At 41.8% G+C, this 24,241-nt stretch overlaps 1 protein-coding gene across 1 annotated transcript; it reads right to left on the bottom strand.

The window, feature by feature from the left end:
• Positions 1-3,555: 3,555 nt before the first annotated feature.
• LOC149285828 (voltage-dependent calcium channel gamma-3 subunit-like) lies at positions 3,556-23,236 on the bottom strand. Its single transcript, XM_089494984.1, has 4 exons — positions 23,026-23,236; positions 7,146-7,229; positions 4,581-4,721; positions 3,556-4,073 (listed from the first exon to the last, which is right to left on the bottom strand). Exons 1-4 carry the CDS (start codon positions 23,234-23,236, stop codon positions 3,556-3,558), a joined length of 954 nt encoding a protein of 317 aa, XP_089351110.1.
• Positions 23,237-24,241: the final 1,005 nt, after the last annotated feature.

The raw sequence follows: 24,241 nt of genomic DNA, 5'->3' as shown, positions 1-24,241 counted from the left end.
GCCTCCAGGTGGCAGAGGAGCGATGTTTACCCCCCACTTTCACTCTTCTCTACCCAGATTCCACTATTTCCTCCTTTAGTGTTGACAATCCATTGATGCTTCTCTGCTACGATATTAAAATGTATTGGATGTTGCATTATTAGTACCGTTTACTAAGTAAATGGAAGTCCAGATATTTGCTAATTGTAAGCGCAAGTCTTCCGGATCTTCTACCAATCTCACCAGGACTGGCCGTCACACTCAGCCGATCTGGCCGCACTTAGGTCATCAGGCAGCCGCTGACCTTAAATCTTACTGTTCTGCGTCATCTTCTTTGATAAATAAGACGCTTCTACTTACACGCAGTTACACGGAATCCTTCAGCCGTCAGCCGTTCTGTTCCAAAAACTCTAAAATCAAATAGATCCAAGCAATTACATTGGGCTTGGAAACTGCATCTTAGCTGAGCTGCGGGGTTTTGGGTTTTGAAATCTCTGGGGTGAGCGCATGAGATAAACGGCTGGCACGAAACACAAAGTCTGTCTGCTGATAACCGTTCTGCACTTAAGACACACACAAAAAGACTGTCGGTTCCCCACGCACAGACCGGTCAAAAGAAGACAATCCGTCCGCTAAATAAAAATCACGCTATTGTTATCGTGTTCTACTGCGGCTTAAGAGCTGATGGCCGTCAAATGAGCTCTGGGTTTATTTCACAACGTGAGCGTGAGACTCTCAGGAAAGGTGCTGAGAAGTGCTTTGTAGGGAGGACTCTTAGTGCCAACGACCTTGTTACTCCGGAGAAAATGGATTTGTTAATCAGCGTGTCCTCAGCTGCGGGCTGTAGAGCATATCAGGGGTATCCAGGCTTTGGCTAACGGACTACCAGTGACCCTCAGAATGCAAAAAAAAGGGTAGGAACACAGAATTTGCCGGCAGATCAGCCATTCGGCCGTTTCTCCTGCTGTAAAGACTCAAACCTTAATCAGTCGTTGGTCTCGCCTTAGATTCAGGAGCCGTACGTCTGTCCCATGCATGTTTAAATCGCCTCGCTGTATTACCCTCTACCACTTCTGCTGGGAGGCTGTTCCACTTATCTACAACCCTTTCAGCAAAGGAAATCATAATTTATATTTGTATGGTCAATCATATAAAGACAGGACCTTCTGTCCATTATTGTTGAGTTTATCCAATAGAGCCAAGCAGTCTGAATCCTCCAGTGTCTCCTGGACCATGCGCCATATACATGGTTCCCAAAGAATATTCTGGGGTAAGAAGAGCACAGCTATGGACCAAGAAATGTACTGAGAACCTATAGGAATGCCATACCGTGAAGGTTATGATGTCCCTCTTCCACCCTCTTTGTCCCGTCTCATCCTGTATAGCAGGGTTGTCATTTTTCAGACTATTTAATGAGCTTTGGCTGCAATGGGTTTTTTTTTCCCCGGGTTTTTGAGATGCTGATAGCCCTTGACTCAATTCTGAAAAAGGTTTCATTCAAAGACGCATATTTGTCAAACTGTCATAGAACGTGATGTGAGAATTGTTAGAATCGTCCTAAATCATTTTAATGGAATACGGAATGTGTCACCTGTAGCTGGGAATCAGAAATACATTTACTTTGGTTCAAAGACAGGCAGATAGAAGAACACTGATAGAAGAAGCCCGTCAACGACAATTCTCTTATGATTTCCATTTTAATGAAAAGTATTTATAGCAGGAAAGAAACGGGTGGACTACTGGGGCCGATCTGCCGGAAAATTCTAGGAGTTACTTTTTTTTGGAAGGGTTTTAAGAGGAATTTGTTTTCTAGAAATAGAGATTGGCAAACCAGACAAAAGTCATATTATGCTTATCTGCCACGGAAGGACCAAACTACTACACAAGAGGAAGCATTTGAGCCGACTTAGCTGAGCCAATCACCATTTAGCTATAAAACAGGTAACATTGTATATGGCCAGCTTTGTCAATGTTAATTTAAGACCCCCCCAAAATATTAAGAAAAAATATAAAAAAATAAATAAAAATATTAAGAATAAGAATGACAAAATATATAAAAAACCCCACCAAAAATCTTTGCCTGCTAAATGTCTGCATTTCAATAGAATTTACGGTTTCCCATAACTAAACACTTCTTCGGAAGACCATCTTCTTTGAAAACCCCAGAACAGGAACCCCGGAACCTGAATGTGTATGCCTCTTATGATTTTTAGGTTATGCGTGCCTCTACTTTCTATATATTTTTAAGCATCATTGACAGAACCCGATAAATAAATGTCTTCTTCGGTATGAGTCACAAATTAGATTATCCAGTGAGCTTCGTTCTGCTGGCCTTAAAAAAAGATGATTTCTGTTCATAAACACGGGACATATGCATACTTAAAATTTTCGAGCGTCCTGATTGGCTCAGACAGTTTTCATGGTTACATTGTACCTACCGCCGCCCCCACTCCTGTCAAAACAGCACTTTCTCTCTCAAAAAAAAAATGTGCGTGGGGAGAGATCACCCTATATTAAAATTCCGCGCACACACTTTTTTTTGTCTTGCAGAGTTTTCGGAAAGAGATTGCTTTATGATAAATTCAAACTTACATTATGGCGTGTTCCGATATTCAATAAATGCTGTCCTTTTAAGTAATTCCTACTAATTTCAGTGAAAACTCAAAAACAAACTCTTATTAACGAGGTTTCATTCCACGTCCAAACGTATCTTTATTTTCCCAAACAAAACTGGCATTTTAAATGTTAAATATATTTTTTTATTATTATTATTATTATGTCGGAATTAAAAGATTAACTACATAAATGCAAATTTCAGGTGTTTTTAGTACGGTTCTCATGAAATATTGTCGGCAATCGCTCTCCTTTATTTTTCTTCCCACCCTCTTGTCCAGAAGGCCTTTTTTGGGGGGGGTCTGTGTGAGGACCCCAAATTTACTAACCCCTCTCTCTATCTCTCTATTAAGGTATCCCTTTAAAATTCAATCTCTAGCATCCCAATGACTTTAGATTGTGGAGTTATTAAAGATTACTAATCTGGAGTAGAATTATTAGGATATAATCCTATTTCTGCAGTCCTTCTTCCTTCTACATAACGCTACGAGCTCTGCAACGTAGTCCGACTGCAACCACCACGAACGGATAGCGATCAGATAATCATTCTCTCTAACTCTCGACGAGGAACGGTCTTCTGATTGAATATACAACATTTGCTTTCGTCATTACAGAAAAAAAATACTATGTCTATGGTGGGTTCCATAGATCTCGTTTTTCGAGGCAGCCCTACGAGCCGTGAAGAGACTTCAATCCCATCCTATACATTTTTTTTAATCCTCTTCCCGATTTCATGTTTTTTTTTTTTCTCCTTGTGAATGTACGTGAAGTGAAAGTGAGTCTGAAAATTCTCAGCTTCTGGAAGGTGGCGCGTCATACATGGGTACGTTGGTGAAGATCGCAGCATCATGAGTCTCCATGGGTTCTTGTAGAACGTAGAGGAACCAATTGAGGGTTCCTCGCCTCTTTACAGGTTTTTCTTCAAGGCTAGTTTTCTTAATTTCTTTCCACGAACGGGAAGGATCAGACGGGGGTGGTGCGTCTGTTGGAAGGGTTGTTGTGTAAAGAGTCTTTGTAGTCCTTCGGGATGGAATTGTGGACCTGAAGAAAATTATGTTCTCTTTCAGAATTTAGCAAGGAGCCCACGGTCACCTTGGTAGGGTCACGGGCGGTCAGCGTGTACAAGGAGATATCGCTAGTGGGAATGGGGTTGAAACTTTTACCGACGGGCGATGGGTCTCGGGATCGAGGCTCAGTAGAGCGGGAGCTGGAACGTCTTCGGAAGCGGTATCGGTAGCTGGGAATCCGAGAGAAAGCTGATTTCTTGAAGAGGTCTGAGTGGGATTTGGCTCGGATTTGCCTATGCTTCTCAATGAACATATGGACGGCTAGAACTCCCACCATCTCCGCGATAATAAAAGAAAGAGCCCCAAAGTAAAAGGACCAGCCGTAGGAATAGTTGCTCTTCTTTGAGTCACTTTGGCCTGGGTCGCCAGCATTAGCCGAAATATAGACAATAATCCCAATGATGTTACTCAATCCTGGAGAAGGCAGAAGCGATTAGATTGTTACAAAATTATTACAAAATATTAATGATTTTAACATTTCTAATCCATAAAATCATTAACCTTTTCAGGTTACCTTGACTCAAATCCCCATATTTTAGAAGGTGAACAGTGTGCATCTAATTATGACATCATATGTTTTTATTATTTATTTCCATTATTTGTATATATTTAGAGAATCCCTTTTCTGGACAGAAAATGTGAATTTGAGGGCATCTTTTTGTATCCTTTGGGTGTTTTTTTTTTTTGCTTTTTTGCTTGGATGGATGTACTATATTCCTTCCTACATGGCTCCATAAAGCTAAGAAAGTTGGTAATAGTATAGTTTACATTTTTAAAAGTCATGTAGTATAGGTAATAAAAGTACAGTTTGAGCAGAGGATTATTTCTGATTATTAAACCGGGGAGCCTGGGACCTCGTTGTTTCACTGCATTTATGTGTTGGACCCCAGAAAAACCACCAAGATCGCCTACAATACTGACCTGCTGAGACAAAGAAGATCCCCGCGCTGAGGATAACATTGTGTTTGTTTTTGTAAAACTCACTGGCAGCCACACAAAGACCCCCAAAGAACAGAAGACCCACGCTGAGGATTGGGAAGATACTGGAAGCGCGGACAGCACCTGGATCAAAGGTAGAATAAGGGATATTTAGTTGATTAGCATTCGTCCAAAGGTCCATTCATTTGGGAGCCATAACTGCTCACATCCAGCGTACACATTAGGGTGGATTTCGTTTCTTTTATGGGCTGGGAGGGAATCCTCACGATTCCGTCTGCAGAGAACCCTGAATATAAAAGAAATGGAGGCAACTTTGCTGTGTCGGCACAGCCTCCACAGACCTTTAAAAGGTGCCGGGATATGACGTTATATCCTCGCACTCTACGGTGAGGATGGCGGCCATGGAGGGGACGCTCGTGAGTGCGAGGGGACGCCTTACTCCTATCAGTCCGCTTGCTCCGGGCACCACTGGCCGAATGCGGAATTGGCTTAGGACCTGGAACGCAGTCCGGACACGCATTTCAATGATTATTAAACATTAAGGGTCTTAGATACAAAGCCGGGCCGGTTTTGTAGTTGGCTAAGCGGCTCAGGACCTTTAAGGCCAGTGGCCGCCAAATGATGTACCTACAGTCGTTGTACCGTATGCCTAGTGCAGCCCGCAGGGTTAATACACCCCCGCTTACACCAGTACGAACTATTAAAAAATTCAGATTGATGAGAGACGGGGTCACATCTGCAGTAATTGGAAGTACATGTCCCGCTAGACCCCTGGCACTGCACCCCTGGACTTTCCTCCAACAAAATCTTTTAGGGGAGATGTAGAGAACACCCAGCCCTGATACATTAATAGAGCGTCTCCGAAAACATCTTCTATTAACAATAAATGTAGCCCTCGGCAATATGTACTTGTAGAAGTTTTGTTCTGTGCCGCGGAATATATCGTCCCTTCAGAAATAATAAACCCAATATATTAATACTCGGTCTTTCCCTCGTAATTCCCCTGAATTTGATAAGCAGATTCCGTTCCTGGACGGAAATACAATAGGCTTTCTGTTATCCCCGTGTTTCCTCCGCACAAATAAATCTATGTCAGCTTCTGACCGGGTCTTTATTACAAGAGAACATATTTCAGAATCTTCAGGACAGATAAAGACAGACGGGATAAAAAATGAAACTTCTGCCTCCCAATAAATGAGAAATGCTGGAGGCTCTTGGATTGCTACAAACGATCTCGGTGTATTTATTTAAGCCGAGTCCCTGGGAGTCCGCTGGTCTTATCAGTCGGCTCGCTCCGGGCACCGCTCGCTACACGCCGAATTGCCTTAGATCCGCAAAGCGGCGCGGCCGTGCATTTAAATGAACACCAGACATAGAGGGTCTGAGAGTCAAAACTGGGGAGGGCTGGGGATGACTAAGTGGTCCCGGCACTTTAAGGCCAGCGGCCGCCAAACGGCTTCTGTGCAACTGCTGTTTTTATGCCTTTGTAATGATGCATCTCTTGTCCATGGCCAGCCCTGGGCTGTTCAGAACCTTTATCATTCCATGCAATTAATCTTTACTTTAAATTAAGATAAATTACCTATTAAAAGTATTCTAGGTAAGAAGGAAAAAAACACCACATTTTAGCACGTTTTCCTGATATCAGAACTATATCGTGCAGGGTACAGCTGGACAAATCTCACCGACTGCAGATTCTTCAGGCATCGAGGTTTCACAAGAAGACCAAGTAGACCAGCCTGTCCAACCTGCGGCCCTCCAGCTGCTGCAGGACTACATCTCCCATAATGCTCATTCAGCTAAGGGGCTGGCCGAGGAGGATGGGAGATGTAGTCCTGCAACAGCTGGAGGGCCCTAGGTTGGACGCCCCTGACCTAGGCTATTTTACAGATATATTATGCTGAACAGGGAAAATTCAACAATATCTAGTGTTTGGATGCATTACAAACAAAATAATATATATATACGATATATATATATATATATATATATATATATACACCGGTGTATATATATATATATATATATATATATATACATACAATATATATCATATTTTTTAATCAGCTCGATTACACATTACACATTAAACCTGGCAATTATTTTTACATTCACAAAGTGGATATGCACACTCGTCACCAGGGCAACCAACTGAAACATTTTATTGGTTGCTATGGAGATAACACCACTTTTCAAACTTGGCCAATTAATTTTTTTTTTTTTTTCGTTATTTTCACTATGCCAAGGGAAAGTCAGTAAGCACAACTTTTACGCCGGTCTTGTCAACATAGCAACCAATTGAAACCTTTTATCGGTTGCTATGGCGATAACACCACTTTTCAAACTTGGCCGATTTACAGTATTAGTTATTTTTTTTACTATGCCAAGGGAAGCTCATTTGAGTATTTCTATGCTTCCGTCTTCTTCAAGATGACTTTGTTGCAAGAGGCAAACGGATAGATAAGTTTTTGAACGGTCGCGTCGCTGGGGATTCCGTTTTAAGCTGTTTGGTCCAGATAGGCCGCTCTGAAATAGTAACATCCTTACGCAGTAAATACTCCGCCGTGTCCTGTTCATAATCTGCGTCCTCCGGGAAGTGATCAATTTTCTTGCACATCCCTCGAAATGCTCCTGCGGGAGAGAGATAATTTTTTTTTATATACAAAACGAGTAAACACGCCAAAATTTTACAGACGCAAAACCTCTTCTGGCATAAGAGGCCTTTTGTAAAAAAAAAACACAATAAAAGAAGCATACTCAGCGATTTCCACCCCTCTGATGTACAAAGCTTCGGCAGACGTAGGATGATCATTAAATCTTTATGTATCAACTGTCCATGAAATGACAGCGGCCCTAAAAACCATTAATGTGACCCAAATTTACTTAATAATTAACTATCTCCACCTATACCATTATGGGCTATGATTATTTATTAATCCCACAGTATTAAACTATATATATATATATATATATATATATACACACACACACATATATATATATATATGTTAATATATTAATCCCTTGGTATTAAACAAAATATATATATATATATATATATACACACACACACATATATATATATTAATATATTAATCCCTTGGTATTAAACAAAATATATATATATATATATATATACACACTACCATTCAAAAGTGTGGGGTTACTTAGCTGTTTTCATGAAAATCAAGGACATTTCTAACTGTAACATAAAGAGTTTTCATATCTACTATATATATATATTTATTTTTTACATTATTATTTTTGTTTCATTATTTAATGTACATTGTAGATCTCATCCGGCCCGTAAAGATTTCCATGTCTCTCCAAGGAACTTTGTTTTATCGTGATTAATCAGCTCAGGAGAATAAAAGTATCAGAAATAATCTGTTGTTTTTTTTTAGAATTCCATATTTTTGAGGGCCGAACGTCATTACGTCGGGGGTACCTATGGTTTTTCCTTGTGGGGGCCTTAAGGAGCATTAATCGCCTAGGTCCTTGGTTGTTTAATAGGCATTGTGTTGATTGTTTTGTGTTTTCAGGCAACGACTACTTATCACCGGAATGAGCATACCAAGTGTCTCAGCCCTGCCCCAGGGTATGGCACATAAGGGGTCCTCAGTGGATTTTCAGGGGCGCTATTTTATCTAAGACAGACCCCGTTAACGTGGCTTCTTCTTCTACCCTATCCACACAGCAGCACGCCTTGTGCGCCAGTGACAATGTCCCCGTGCGCTTGGCTGTGAACATGCGTGACCTAAATTAGAAGCACTATAGTTCTGAAACGATCGTTACGGGGCGTTGCGTCCCTGCAGTGCTGACATTGTACGGTATATGGGCTCTCTGGGACGCGAACGGTTAACACACTTGAATAACCCCCGATTACAGAGAATATGTTTGTCTACCTTCCAGTGCGTGTGATGGAGAGAAATAAAATCTATTCCTCGCTGGAGGGAAGGGCAAGGGTAATGAACCAAACCCAATTTCCAAGTCCTCCTGTACATATGTTTGTGAAATATCAGTAAGCGGAGACCGTCGTACAGCGTACCACGTACAGCTGGCCCAAAATCTCATTTCTATCCCAGAAAAAATACCAAATTAAGTCATTTTCATAATCCCTTCACTACTCTCACCACAAGTGTTCTAGAGGTGTTTTTTCCCCATAAAATTTATCTTGCAAACAAAAAATGTTAATTTCAGTATAGACGATTTGCCAAATTCCAGGAAATAGAACGCCTGTTGAAGTGTTTACTGCAGATACTCCATTTTATAAAATATCATTATAATAGTATTTTATTATTAGCACAATTTCTAAGTACTAAACAGCCAGCAAATAGCTTATAAAGTCGCTTATAAATTCTTATTAAAGCCCCACCCACAGCCACACCTCTAACCACACCCCTTAAAAAAAAAGGTTACATTGTTTAGCCAATTGAAATGTTGGAAGGTTTGGCTTAAATTTTCCGGACCCTCTTCTATTACTTGTTTTCTTTAAATCCTTAGTGGTCTCCAACACAGAAATGGGCCTTGTAGCAACCTAGACAAACTACATCCCCGGGACCCCAATACTCCATGCCTTTATCTAGCTGCACCCCCCCATCTCTGTACCCAAGGGACCCCTAGAGACCACCCTAGTAGGTTCTACCCAAGTAGGTTCTATAGATCCTCGCTTTCTCCCTACCCGCAGAAACGTGACCCCCATCACGACAAATGACTTCGGTTACACAGTCTAAAATAAATTGCAAAAGAAGAATAACAGAAAAGAATTCCATTTTGCTTAACAATATAAAAGAACTAATCTGTTTTTATCTTTGAGCGCAAAATCCCGACGTAAAGGTTAAAGCCGAATCAATAATCCCAAAATGACATTCTGAGAGTTGTATTCATGAATAAATATCAGATGTTTCGTTCTCCACCTGTGAAAGAATATCTTCTTTTATTATAATTATTGCTCGTTACGTCTTAACTGTCAGTAAGATACATTTGACCTATATTCCATCCTACATCGTATTTTTTTTTTAGCATTTAAATAAGAAATTGTTTGGGGAGCGTATATGGAACGTTTCACCACTTATAAAACCCATCACAGTTAATATTAAGAGATATATATATAGTCAATGGAACTTGTCAACAACAAGATGCTTGAGAGCACATAACAAAACATGGTCTATATGTATCGAACAAAAATAACTCTTTTTAGTGTGGGATTAGCGTGAATGCGTGTGTGTCATCACAAGAATGGATGGCATTTCCTAGTTAGCTGAAGCTTTATCTCGGAATAATGGGACCCAAAATGGTTTTCAATGGATAGCAGTTAAATTGAACAACTGCACTCGTCATATCTTGTCTCAACAGGTTGACTTTTTTACGATCGGACAGTTGTTGCTTAAGTTGCCATGATCAAGTGCTCTCGAAATAAGTCTGTCAAGTTACCCGAGTTATCACTATACCTCTGTAATATGACAAACAACTGAACTTTAGACCTACTTGCTTCTCATGCAGAACCTAGAGGTTATTGCCTAGAGCCCCCAGGTGACCTCTCAGCTCCACATTGACAAAGGTCTTCTCTGTGTCTTGTTTGCCTTCCTGGCACTGAACAGGTTAAGGTTGGTTTACTACACTGCTTTTAGCTAACTGGCTTCTTGTGCCAGTATAAATTACACATGCCGGGGGACAGGACTCCCTCATGTGTCCTTTGCCCACTTTCCGAATTCATCCGCGTTTCTGGCTGCTCTGAGGGGCACGGATCAGTGCTTCTATCTGTCCAGGTAATGGTGCCTGCGGCGCAGAAAGGTAGAAGATGAGAGGAGCAGGTCGCGGCATACGGCCGAGAAGACTATAGAATGGTGTGCGCTGTGCCGTGCTGGGTCAATTTACCGGGTGGGGGATTCCTGTATCAGTTATTAGAAGCAAAGTTTTAACTCCAATTCTATAGCTATTATTTTACTATAATTCCCATTATGCTTTTGTGAGGATCACCAAGAATAGGTGCTTCTGCAGCTCTCATTACACTACTCTTCTCATTAGGTCTTCATATGTTTCGACGAGCATAGGCCAGCTCAGCATGGAAATGGATCCATACAGAACTCTATAGCTGCCATTAATAATTCCCATTATGCTTTCGTGAGGATCAGCCATCTTAGGCTAACTCAGCGTTTTGGGAATTGTAGTTTCCACCATTGGCTAGCTGCCTTTAGGTCATCCTGTTGTAAGGGTGGCAACTGCGACACACATAGTCCTCCAACTGTTAGCCCATGGCCCGCTTATGGATCACTACGTCTATAGAGTGGACAATGCAAGCATTCTTGATGATCTTTCACAAACATACATGGAATACTTTTACAAGTGGTTCATGCAGTGTGTGTTCATGCAGTGGTTTATGCACGTGTAGATCTCGCTGCATACACGTGTAAAAAAGAAGATGGATAATCACATTAGGATATTAACTAAACCATTCAACCTATTTGATAATGAGATGCAAAAAGTACATAAGTATCAGAGCCTTTTCTCATTACGATGACTTGTAGATAGTAACGTTTAAGTATATACTTTGTAACAACGCTTTCAGAAGACCTTATTAGATCAGGAACACTTTATTAACATAGAAGCGTAGAATCCGCCGGCACATCGTCCCCGTCTAGTCTGACCGTTTTTCCTGCTGTAAAGACTCAGACCTTAATCAGTCGTTGGTCTCGATGTTCCTCTCCCTTGCATGTTTAGTCCGTGTGTAAACCCAGTGTGTAAACCCTTTGTGTAAAGCCTACGTGTAAACCCGGGGTGTAAAGCCTACGTGTAAAGCCTGTGTGTAAAGCCTGTGTGTAAAGCCTGTGTGTAAACCCTGCGTGTAAACCCTGCGTGTAAAGCCTGCATGTGAAGCCTGTGTGGAAAGCCTGCGTGTAAAGCCTGCGTGTGAAGCCTGTGTGGAAAGCCTGCGTGTAAACCCTGCGTGTAAAGCCTGTGTGTGAAGCCTGCGTGTGAAGCCTGCGTGTAAAGCCTGTGTGGAAAGCCTGCGTGTGAAGCCTGTGTGGAAAGCCTGTGTGTGAAGCCTGCGCGTAAACCCTGCGTGTAAAGCCTGCGTGTAAAGCCTGCGTGTGAAGCCTGTGTGGAAAGCCTGCGTGTAAAGCCTGTGTGGAAAGCCTGCGTGTAAAGCCTGTGTGTAAAGCCTGCGTGTAAACCCGGGGTGTAAAGCCTGCGTGTAAAGCCTGCGTGTAAAGCCTACGTGTGAAGCCTGCGTGTGAAGCCTGCGTGTAAAGCCTGCGTGTGAAGCCTGCGTGTAAAGCCTGCGTGTGAAGCCTGTGTGTTTCTCTAATCCTGCCATGATTTGGTTTTTCTTCTCACTGCTCAAGATCTGAGTTATTTTTAACATTTCTACTGGATGTGAATTAAGAGTCAGGGTTGAGGGTTATGGGATTACCGTCATAAAACCATCAAGGATGCAGCGAAGCATTGCGGCAAAAACAATTTCAAGGGAATCCGGTTGAGTTTATTTAGTGTTTTCAGAGGATACCCGTTCTCACCGATTGTTACTAATTGCTTGCCCTTTTGACCTTCTGATTCTGACTATTAAAAATCTTGGGGCCCTGTACAGACTTTAAGCCTGGGCCCACATCCCCCTCTAATCAACCCACCCCATGTTGATCCCATTGCTCTGCCGATGTGTCACCCATCACTTCGCCTTATGATCCTCCCATGAGTGCACTTACCACCATACTCTGACACACACACACTCACAATAACACCATATGCTGAAACACATGCTAACACCAAATTCTAGCAGACACACAAACTCATGCTGACACCATACACTTACACACGCTAACAGCATACAGTAATAGACACACATATGCTAAGATCCTATGCTCTCGAACATCTTACAGCTACATCTTACAGCTTACATGCTATCATCATACACTCATGCATACACACTCACACTAACGCCATACATTAACACACATTGCTGTCTCTCTACTTCCTCAGGGTCACATTATGTGACCCTCCTGGGTACCTCAAATATTGAGCGCCTGGGTGGCATGCACCCACGGAACCCACCTCAGCACACCCCTTCTGTTCTCTCACTGTGCTCTCTACACCAGGACCATGCGCACCCCTCCTGATGGCCGCCGTGCCTAAGCATAGGGGAATGGTAACGTCACAATACAAAGATTGTCTGTCACTGATTTACTAATCGCTTAAGGGTTTATGAACAAAAGAGGTAGTATGCACCGTGTCATTGGGTTTGTCCTTCATAATTCACAGCAACGACCGGGAGTTCAAAAGAAAACACTCCACTATGGTAAATAAGGTGATAAGGGGACCAAAGTGCACAGGGCCAGACTGAGGATGACTAGGTGGCCACCAAATCACATAAGTGTGACCGCCGGATGTTTTCCATTTTGTTTTTATACTCATGGAGCGTACAGCTAGGCATTAGCGCCCATGGGTGCTCAGTGTGGCACAATGGCGGTGGAGCGGCAGATTGGGTGAAGATTGGGTGCAGTCAGCCCCGGCCACACCGTCTCAGATGGCCACTCCGGGCCTGATATCGCTCATGGAGATGGTGCACTGGCCGTGTATTATCTGTAGCCATTCTATGCTTCGTTGTGTAACTATTCACACAGCCTGATGGCTTCCAAGCCGCACAAAGACTCTGTATAATTGGGATCAACATTCAAGACTTCCAGAGAAAGCAAGGCTGGCCCTGCGCCCTCGCATTGTTATAATCTATTTCTGTCTGCCAAACACAATGGCGTAACCAGCAGGAAAGCAACTTCAGACAAAATGCTTGCCCCGCCGGCACCGGGAGGCTTTGAAAGAGACAGGTAACATCCTCACGAAGAGGAAATAACAACATTTCAGAGGAAAAGACGCTGGCTCTTGGCAGAGGGATGAATATTAACGTTGCATTCATAATGACTTCTGGTCTCTATAGTAACCAATAGCATCACGCACCAGGGCACATTCGCGCGCATGTTTCACACACACAGATTAAAACAGACACCGACAGACACAAACACAAGGAGAGAGTACGCTCCAAAACCTACACGTAGCGGTCTGTAAATCCACAGTAACGCGGCATCAAAAAGAACTTTAAATGGATTTGTCGATATATTTTCCGCAGAGGTTTATTCCCAGGAAACGGGAAAATTGTCAATGACCTTCACGGCGACGTCTCAAAAAAATGTAGCAAGTAGCGTGCGTCTATTCCTCGTGTCTGTCTCAGCCACAAGACCTCGTTTAACAGGTTGTAGCCCACGACCATGTCGTCTCGAGTCCGCTCATGTTTCCCACCTATCCCTATTATTATGGACAGTTCCTCTTTGGAACCCAAATCCCCCAAGTCTCTCTTCCCTCCACCGATGACCCTCTTTCCTCCCTTGATGCTCTAGAATGTTTTGCTGGGTATCTCAGGGTTCTACAGCCCTAAAAGCCCCGATGATGTGTATAAAAAAGAGCAGGAAACTGGTTTATACATTAAAATTCAAATAAACAAACAATAATTCTGGAATAGATATTCTTGTGAAAATGTTCTAGAGTAATTATCGACTAAGGGCCAACGGTTGAGTGCCAATCATAGTTGAACCTTCAAAGCCCAATTGGAAACACAAGACAAGGTTCAGGGATCTCCTGGAAAGAAACGGCTGGTATCAGAGCAATGACCAAACACTTTATCATATCGTGACTGACTTCTATGGACTATCCAGAGACCACCGTGGACCATGGTGGGAGAATGGTCTTCAAAAAGAAAAGGATCTTTGCTGAGGGCTATGCCTGCGGTGGGAGCGAAGCTTCTCTGTTGGGATTGTCCAATGTCACCAAAGCTTCAACCCCCCAACAGGATCTCATATATACGATTTCTTTTTGTAACAATGTAAGAAATCCAGATTTTATTTTAGCTCCAAAAAAAAAAAGGTTCTTCACAAAGAGCAAATTATATTTCTTCTGCCGCTGACTTTATCTGAACCTCTGTGTACTCGCGGTAACCGGGCCCTCCTTCCGCAGAGATACGCATCGCCGGTAATGCACAAGTTGCCCTCGGGTTATATATATATATATATATTTTTTTCTCTCAAAATCCTCTAATGTGGCTGAATCATTGAAAAGGTCACAATTCCGAACCAAGGAGCTTTTGCTTTAATACGCCAGCTTGGCGGAAGTCACGCGTTGATGTGCTAGGAGGTCACGTCCACCCACCAGAGGAGCAGAAGACAAGCCCTCTGCCCCCAAAACGCTGTGACGTGCCCCCCGCGCGGAGGCAGCCGAGTGATGAGGGTGGGTGTTATGTGGCATGTGTCCGGGGGGGGGGGGGATGGGTGGGTGGCTGGGAGTCATTAAAGTTCAACCTTTAAATTATGATTAGACATTGTTCAACCTTTTCAGCTTTTAAATGTTTCGGAATGCATTTACTGAAACTAAATGAGACTCTAAATATACGTTCTACCAGTAAGTATACGTTCTACCAGTAAATATACGTTCTACCAGTATGTTCTACCAGTACGTTCTACCAGTAAATATACGTTCTACCAGTACGTTCTACCAGTAAATATACGTTCTACCAGTAAATATACGTTCTACCAGTACGTTCTACCAGTAAATATACGTTCTACCAGTACGTTCTACCAGTAAATATACGTTCTACCAGTAAATATACGTTCTACCAGTAAATATACCTTCTACCAGTAAGTATACGTTCTACCAGTAAATATACGTTCTACCAGTACGTTCTACCAGTAAATATACGTTCTACCAGTAAATATACGTTCTACTAGTAAATATACGTTCTACCAGTAAATATATGTTCTACCAGTATGTTCTACCAGTAAATATATGTTCTACCAGTACGTTCTACCAGTAAATATACGTTCTACCAGTAAATATACGTTCTACCAGTACGTTCTATTAGTAAATATATGTTCTACCAGTAAATATACGTTCTACCAGTATGTTCTACCAGTACGTTCTACCAGTAAATATATGTTCTACCAGTACGTTCTACCAGTACGTTCTACCAGTAAATATATGTTCTACCAGTAAATATACGTTCTACCAGTATGTTCTACCAGTACGTTCTACCAGTAAATATATGTTCTACCAGTACGTTCTACCAGTATGTTCTACCTGTAAATATATGTTCTACCAGTATGTTCTACCAGTACGTTCCACCAGTAAATATATGTTCTACCAGTACGTTCTACCAGTACGTTCTACCAGTAAATATATGTTCTACCAGTAAATATACGTTCTACCAGTATGTTCTACCAGTACGTTCTACCAGTAAATATATGTTCTACGCGTACGTTCTACCAGTAAGTATACGTTCTACCAGTAAATATACGTTCTACCAGTAAGTATACGTTCTACCAGTAAATATACGTTCTACCAGTAAATATACGTTCTACCAGTAAGTATACGTTCTACTAGTAAGTATACGTTCTACCAGTAAATATATGTTCTACCAGTATGTTCTACCAGTACGTTCTACCAGTAAATATATGTTCTACCAGTACGTTCTACCAGAACGTTCTACCAGTAAATATATGTTCTACCAGTATGTTCTACCAGTACGTTCTACCAGTAAATATATGTTCTACCAGTACGTTCTACCCGAACGTTCTACCAGTAAATATATGTTCTACGCGTACGTTCTACCAGTAAGTATACGTTCTACCAGTAAATATACGTTCTACCAGTAAATATACGTTCTACCAGTAAGTATACGTTCTACCAGTAAATATACGTTCTACCAGTACGTTCTACCAGTAAATATACGTTCTACCAGTAAGTATACGTTCTACCAGTAAATATACGTTCTACCAGTAAATATATGTTCTATATGTTCTAAACCAGTCATTTATAAACCTAAAGCATTTACAATGATTACATTCCCGGGGCTGTGATATCGTTTATTGGACCAAAACAATAATTAAGATGAGCGCAGACCAACGAGGCCTGAAAATATTCACCAATATCTCGCTCGTTAATACACGGGTCTCGAAGGCATCAGAAACATTTAGGAGGACATTTGATTGCCCAGAACTAATTAAGAAAAGATTAATTAAAGGTTACCACTGGTATCATAATTACAAAAGGCCGTGGAGGGTGAGGGGTCTCCATGCGGACATACGATGCAGCTCATGTCTCAAATGTCAAACCTGGTTGGAACACTCATGTTCCATAATAAGGGAGATCACCTGACAGGGTGGTTACTTTACAGAGAGGGTGGTAGATAAGTGGAACAGCCTCCCAACAGAAGTGGTAGAGGGGATTTAAACATGCATGAGATAGGCATATGGATCCTGAATCTAAGACGAGACCAACGACTGATTAAGGTTCGATCTTTACAGCAGGAGAAACGGGCGACTAGATGTAGAGTTAAGATGACCCCGGTCTATAGATTAATAATAAAGAAATAGGAGAAAGGAGAGATGAGGAGCGGTCGGGGTAGAAGGGGATCGGAGGGCAGGCGATAGGATGATGTGCTAAGGCTTGTTATGATCAGAGAGTGTTGGGCTGTCCGCCTTCATTAGTACTGTCTGTCTCTGGTGGGTCACGTCGGCATCGTCTAACCGCTCCGCACTGGCATGTGTGCCACCCGCTAATAACGCGCTTACGTGAGCAGAAAACTAGATCGGGCCTTAAAAACACTTTTGGATAAGAACTGTGAAAATAGCTGAAAATTGTCTTTTTTTTGGGTGGGGGGGGGGGTTGTAGGCATTTTCTCTTTTATAAAATATTACGTAAAACCTTCCCACATCGTCTCTGGAGAAGGAGCTAAACACAAGATCTTCAAGACAGATGCCGGGAAACAAAGTATTTAAATGTCTTGCTTTGTATGTTTATACGGTACACGTACACGTTAAGACTGTCCCACATATCATGTCAACGTCCACGGTGTCCAAATCCCTCCCGTCATGGATTCATAGGCTTTGCCGAGTGTGCTGCAGAGGGCCGCATATTCTGCCCCTCCCCACCAGAGACCAAGGATAGATGGTAGATAGTGGGAACAGCCTCCCAGCAGAAGTGGTAGAGGGTAATACAGTGAGGGTATTAAACATGCATGGGATAGACATACGGCTCCTGAATCTAAGACGAGACCAACGACTGATCCAATTAAGGATTGAGTCTTTACAGCAGGAGAAACGGCCGACTAGACGGGGGCCGGATGGGGCCGATCTGTCCTCAAATTATGTATTTCAATCTGATACAGAGATGAACCTATGTTACTAATATAATGACCTTGAAATAATAAATACATAAATCTCATCACGATCTTTCTGGAAATCTTTAAAATATCTCTAAATATTGCCTGCATTTTTTGCATTACTATGTAAAGCGTTCGCAGCTTATGGGTCCGATTCAAAGAAACCAATTAAATGTATTTTTTTTTATTATTTCGAGGATTTTTTTGCACTTTTTAATGAGCGTTTTGACTCTGCCGGCCGCGGGATTGTGAGAAAAGCTTTCATCGTTTGTGGGTCCGAGTTATGAAAGGAGAGATGACTGCGCGAGCAGGACGCGTTTCAAGGCTTTCCCTGCCACGGCCTCGTTTAATAAGGTTTTGGATGAATTATGCATCGTATTTTATGTAAAACAACGCGAGAGGCGCATGTCCAGGAGACGCCAAGGCAGGAAAACCCGGAGCCAAGCCGCGGATCCGACGGAATCCTTACATGGGGCAATTAACCCGCTGGGAGCGGGCAAGCCATGTATACAGAGATGATTTATCCCTTTATATATGTATATATAACCAAATGTGCCCCCCACCATATAGTTCCTACATGGCAAACCTCCCTACCGTCCTTCTCTAAGATGACTAGTCCCGCTAGGAGTCCCAAATCCCTAATGCCCCTCTTTCCTCCCCTGATGCCCTCTTTCCTCCCCTGATGCCCCTCTTTTCTAGGAGCTCGGAATGTTTGCTGGGTATGAGGGTATCGCAGGGTTCTACAGCCCTTTCCCATGCGTGTTTAAATCCCCCTTACTGTATTAGCCTCTACCACTTCTGCTGGGAGGCTGTTCCACTTATCTATCGCTCTTTTAGCAAAGCCAACCAGCCTACTATCAAAAGAACTGTATGGAGACGCTGGATTATTCAACAAATCCTCCATGGTATTTCAGCCTCAAACTACCCCAAGGTTCACTGCAGTCCAAACTCATTACTCTGCTTCCGTTGAGCATCCATGCTTTCTCTTTTAACTCCAAATAACACGACGTGCCTTTGATTAAAAATGCAAAAGATGCATTCCAGACGGGGAGATAAAATTTACATCTTGTTCTGTTCTAAGCGCTTATCTAAGGCTGTGGCGGCAAACCGCGGGCGACGCATTACGAAGGGTTAATGTGGAGAGCTTCACGCTCCAGCGGGAAACAGACCTTCACCTTCTAAAAATGGGGGAAAAAATCCACGCAATTAACCCAAAAGTAGATCAAGACCCACAAAGGATACAAAAAAGAATATTATTATTATATTTTAGAAATTAAAAGTAAACGAAAGTCTCCAATTTTTCTGTTAAAAAGGCTTTAGGGAATGATGTATGTACAATTTAGTCATGTGATGTTTTGGGTGACTTTCCCGGCTCAAACACCACACTGAGCTGATGCTTTATGGCAATGCTAATGAAGTCTGTTCCTCCATGGACTTCCATTAGTCAGAGAGTCCACCTGAATCATTAAGACCGAGTCATTCTATTGTTCGCCACAGGCAGTATGATAATGAGTCGGGGGGTTTGTTTAGTAGATCGGGGCTCAGATAACAGAGCGAGAATACAAATGGCTGATATGCAGCTGCCTAAAAACATTATATTTAAAAAAAAAAATAATAATTAAAAAATATTTTTTTTTTATATTTAACTAATAATAATAGGATTTGGGTTATTATTGCCATTTACTGTAATGAAAGTATATCGAGGTGCTTATTTAAACCTTCCAATATCGGGTCATTACCGCGTCCAATAGCCCAGCTGAATGAATGTTAATATGACCGACGGATTACCGGCCCCGCAAATAAGATTTGTATTAATCTCCAGAAATGTACCGAGAAAATGAGTCTCCTGAAGGATTAGTTGGGTGTTTTATCACCAGCTGCCGGGACATGCACAGGACACAGACGTGAGCCGACGGATCAGCGCTCCTTCGGTGCGTAACGAGGAACACGCAGCGTAACATGTTAGAAAAGCAAAGAAAATGATGGCTTTTAATAAGAAAACATCCACATTCCGTGATTATGTTCCTCCGAGGGCCAGCAAAGCATTGTGGGTAGCAGCATACGTTGAAATATTTGCATGCGGAGATCGGCAGGAGGACTTCACTGAAAAAAGAGGCTTTATTCTAAAAAAACCCCCCAAAAAACGCTTCTGTGTGTTTAGAATACCTTTTTCTTACAGTTTCCCTTTGAATCGGCAGAACGGCCCCATTCGGCCCTCCGTTTCTCCTGCTGTTAAGACTCAAACCTTAATCAGTCGTTGGTCTCGTCTTAGATTCAGGAGCCGTATGTCTATCCCATGCACTGTATTAGCCTCTACCACTTCTGCTGGGAGGCTGTTCCCCTTATCCACTACCCTCTTGGTAGATAATATTGGCATGGCAGTCAATTCATTTTAGCGAAGGGGTTCAGGTTAAATGGTCCAAAAGTAAAATAGAGTAAGATGATGATGCATTAAAGCTATTAACAGAAATGAAATAATAGGCTACTAAAATCTATAAAATAATAGAAAGCTGGAAATTCTGGATAATGAAAAAAAGGAAACGAGGAATCCCATTATTTACCAGATTAGCAGTATTATTATCACCGCTCTCCTCTCTGGGAAGGTTCACAACGACGGCCCTCTAAAGAAGAAAGCATATCACAGTACTCTGTGACAAAGAAACTGCAGCCCTGCTGCTGCATCCGCTCTCTTCCTCTGTGGTCCGTAGGCTGCACCAATCAGCGACAGGAAAGTGTTCCCATTGAAATCAATGGGAGAGCTGTCTACGCATGTGCACTGGGCCTATGTTGCTAAGTGCATATGTTGGCCGGATTCCCCCTTTAAAGCCTTTTGGTGTTCTTACTGGTGTTCCCGCCCATACTGACAACATGGATGGTAGATGGAACAGCCTCCCAGCAGAAGTGGTAGAGGGTAACACAGTAAGGGAATATAAGCATGCGTGGGATAGTCATAGAACTCCTGAATATAGAGAGGGTAGTAGATAAGTGGAACAGCCTCCCAGCAGAAATGGTAGATGCCAATACAGTGAGTCTTTACAGCAGGAGAATATGTTGGAAAGGGGAATCTATGGAAAGACGGCTGCAGGGAGACCATGAACTATTTGGATAGGGAAATCCGCATCCCGGCTGCAGCAGCGAGAGTTGATTTCAATGCCGCTATATTTATTTTTATTTACCTATCAAGCCTCTCCAGTTCCAAATATTGTTCAGGGGCCAAATCCCTTTAATACCAAGTTAAATATCACCCTGACGGCAATGACTTCAGCTGGCGGTTACCCCTGATCTGAAGTGTCTCTCCTGCCAAGTCCACCAATTAGCAGCATCTTTCATTCCAAATGACTTTTAAATATAGGAAATAATTGGGTCTTTGCTTTAACGATAGACGTTCAGGTGACGAATCTCTAGATCTCCGTTAGATGGGTCATTTCCCATAAGGCACTGGGAGGCCACGTCTGTGTACTGGTGACGGACATTCCCATGTATAAGGTGACGCCAGTTCATTATTTTATTTAAATACATTCTAGAGATACATTAAAACATAATTTCTTAAACAAAAACAATGAGAAATCTGAATTAATTGGTAAAGACTCACTTTTCAAAATTCTAAAAGATCTCCCTAGATTCGATATCCAAAATTGTCTAATTTTAATATATATTTGGGGGTTTTATATATGAAATTTAAAATGTATATATTCCTGTGTTCTATATTATAAGTCATACGGTTATTCCGTATTACATCCAAAAAAACGCAAAAATCTTTTAGCTCGGAATCACATAAAATACATAAATTATGACGGGTTCTCTATGTTAAATTAAAAAAATACTGTAACATTTATTTTATTTATTTATTTAATTTATTAATTTATTTAAGTTGCACTCGGTCAACAGTTTTATCGACTTAAAGGAAAAAACATAATAAAATCAACTTTTTTGTCTTAAAATACATGGTAAATGTAAAGCTATGAAGGATTTCTGTTCTCTGTAAGAAGCCTGATATATTTTCATTAAATATCGCTCAGAATGAAGGTGAAGGGCTTTGGGAGGCAAAAAAGATTGGCGAAAAGCTCGATTAATCTGGAAAAATGAAAAGAAGATTAAAGACAAAGAGAATTTGTGACTTAGCTAACAAAAGTAATTTTACTTTCAGAGGATGTTTCTTTTAACCCATCGTGGTACAACATAAACATTATATGGAGAGAATTTTGTAATTTTTGAGTCTTTTTTTTTTTTTTATTTTTTTTATGCCAGTTTGATTTTTGTTTTTTTGTTTGGTGAGGCGAAAATAAAAAAAAACTACGGCTGGGTGCACATTTGATTTATTGATCAAGCATAGGTTAATGAGCAAAAAAAAAAAAAGGCAGACGTTTCGACCCAAAGCCATCAGGGGTTAAAGATTCAGGTAAGGGTTAAAAGCATAGCATTGGCTAGTTTTATAATATATGGAGCCAACAGAAGAAGCGGTTATTTTGGATTAAAGAAAAATCAGTAATTTGGGGGTTAAAGTACCAAATATGAGGAAATCGCTCAATGTTGCCTGGCTGGCCACTGGCTGCGAAGCAGTTAACCCTTTCAGTGGAAAAAGGAAAGTGAATCTGTGTTAAGCAATCCTCCCACACACACATACTAATATTAGAATAGAATGAATTCTAAAGAAAAATAAAATCGAATAGAAGTTATTTTAAGGATGAGCCTTAGAAAGGATGGAGATCCATAGGGATCCGGTGACCTAGAAGGTTAAATTCAGGTCTTTGACATCAAGATGAAGAGCTGGTTGTATACGGTTTTCATACCAGTTGAGAAACCGAGCTGCCTGTTCATATTAAACTTCCACCTTATCTGCTTAAATGACCCGAGGAACATACTTCGTTGGGTTCATCTGCTCGTTCTACGAGAAGTTGTCCCTTCAATCTGACTTGGTTAATGTATTCTCTGTAGGGGGAAACCAGCCTTGCCCTTTTATGTCCTACAGGGACATCCATGGAGAAGAGATACAAAGCATACAAAAAAACACAACCATCCTCTTATCATCATCACCAGTACAATTCTCAACACTTCAATAGTTAACACCACTGTCCTAGGTCAGAATGGTCCTACCCTCATTATCCCAGGATGCCTCTGGTATTGTACTTTGGAACTCAATCATCAATTAACAAAAGGATTCCATATTTCAGTGATACATCAACAACCATTAGACATTTATATAATTAAGAACAATGACAGGTAGCCTACCTTCAAGGCAGCATGTTCTCCACAGTCCCGAGTGGGTCATCACTTCTTCATTTTTTTTGCTAGTTTCATTGTCATTAGTGGATTTAGCCTTACAGACACCTCTTGAGTATAACCAGTAATCTGTGCCCACAGCTATGGTCATCAGACTGAAAGCTGCAAAGGCCCCCACGGTGGTGATTAACATCTGGACACCTCTGTCACACATCCTCATGCTTGGTCATGATATTGGGGATCCCACCTATAGAGGAACCATTGTTGGGTGCTGTTCCCCAATGAGATGACTCCAGTCTCCCAAAAGCTTCAACACCTCCAGGCCTTCTTCATGTTGTTAAATGAAATATATTCAGTAGAGATACAAAAAGTTGTAGTAAATCATTGGGAAGAAACTTTCAGATGACCCAAGTGGCTCACCGATGATCGGGAAAGGTTTCCCACTTCGGGAAGACTTGGCCAAACCAGCTGTGCGTGACCTTGGGTGAGCCACTTTATATCTATACGCCAGCAGCTGGAGTACCCTAGGGTCTGAGTCGATGCACTTTTAATGTATTTTTAGCTTGTGCTCTTCCTTTCAAGCCTAAAAATGACCAAAGTGTCCAGCAGCATTTTCACCCTCATGAAGGCTGTATTTTGTTGTTTTTTTTCAAGACCCTGAGCTTCTGCCCTATCTGTAGTTGGGAGTATATCTTTGGTGCTGATGGACAGCTGATAGCCCTTGTCTGTCAGTCTTGAGACTGGACTTTCTGGTGAAGAGAGGGGATGGTTCCAAACCACTAATCCCTTAAAATCAATCTTGTGGTGCTGATTGGACAGCTTCAGACCACTATCCCTCAAAATCTACCCTGTGGTGCTGATGGGACAGCTCCAGGTCACTATGCCTTAAGACCCAACTTGTGGTCCAGACGGGACAGCTCCAGACTCCTCTCCAATTTCCCTTTGCGAGTCCCTAAGCCAGAAAACAAGCAGAATGTTTGCAGAATGCATGCATGATTTTTTGTTACCATGTATCACTGCTGTGTCTCGCTGAAGGCGACTTACAGAGAAAAATGTTGCAAATTCTCCAGACCTTTCTGTGTGCATCTAGAAGAAGACCAAGCCTGGCACTGAACAGGTTGCTCCTGCTCCCTGCGTCATTGTGTCCAAAGGCAACTCCAGACTGCAAAGTGTCTGAGAAGAGAACAAGGTGTCTGGTTTCTTCTCATAAAACTACCTGACCACC

This window comes from Sceloporus occidentalis, unplaced genomic scaffold (assembly GCF_023333645.1).
Source record: "Sceloporus occidentalis isolate IW3139 unplaced genomic scaffold, rSceOcc1.0.p SCAF_76, whole genome shotgun sequence".
Taxonomy (NCBI): Eukaryota; Metazoa; Chordata; class Lepidosauria; order Squamata; family Phrynosomatidae; genus Sceloporus; species Sceloporus occidentalis.
The sequence above is the reverse complement of the archived record's forward strand: the minus strand, read 5'-3'. Positions and strand labels throughout refer to the sequence as shown.

Bases quoted from the DNA above. Each gene is read 5' to 3' on its own strand.
- LOC149285828 (XM_089494984.1), bottom strand. From the start codon at position 23,236: ATGAGGATGTGTGACAGAGGTGTCCAGATGTTAATCACCACCGTGGGG. The intron at 4,722-7,145 runs GTAAGGATGTTA...CCTTTGATCCAG, and splicing joins CACGGCGGAGTATTTACTGC to GTGCTGTCCGCGCTTCCAGT. The intron at 4,074-4,580 runs GTCAGTATTGTA...TGCCTTCTCCAG, and splicing joins GATCTTCTTTGTCTCAGCAG to GATTGAGTAACATCATTGGG.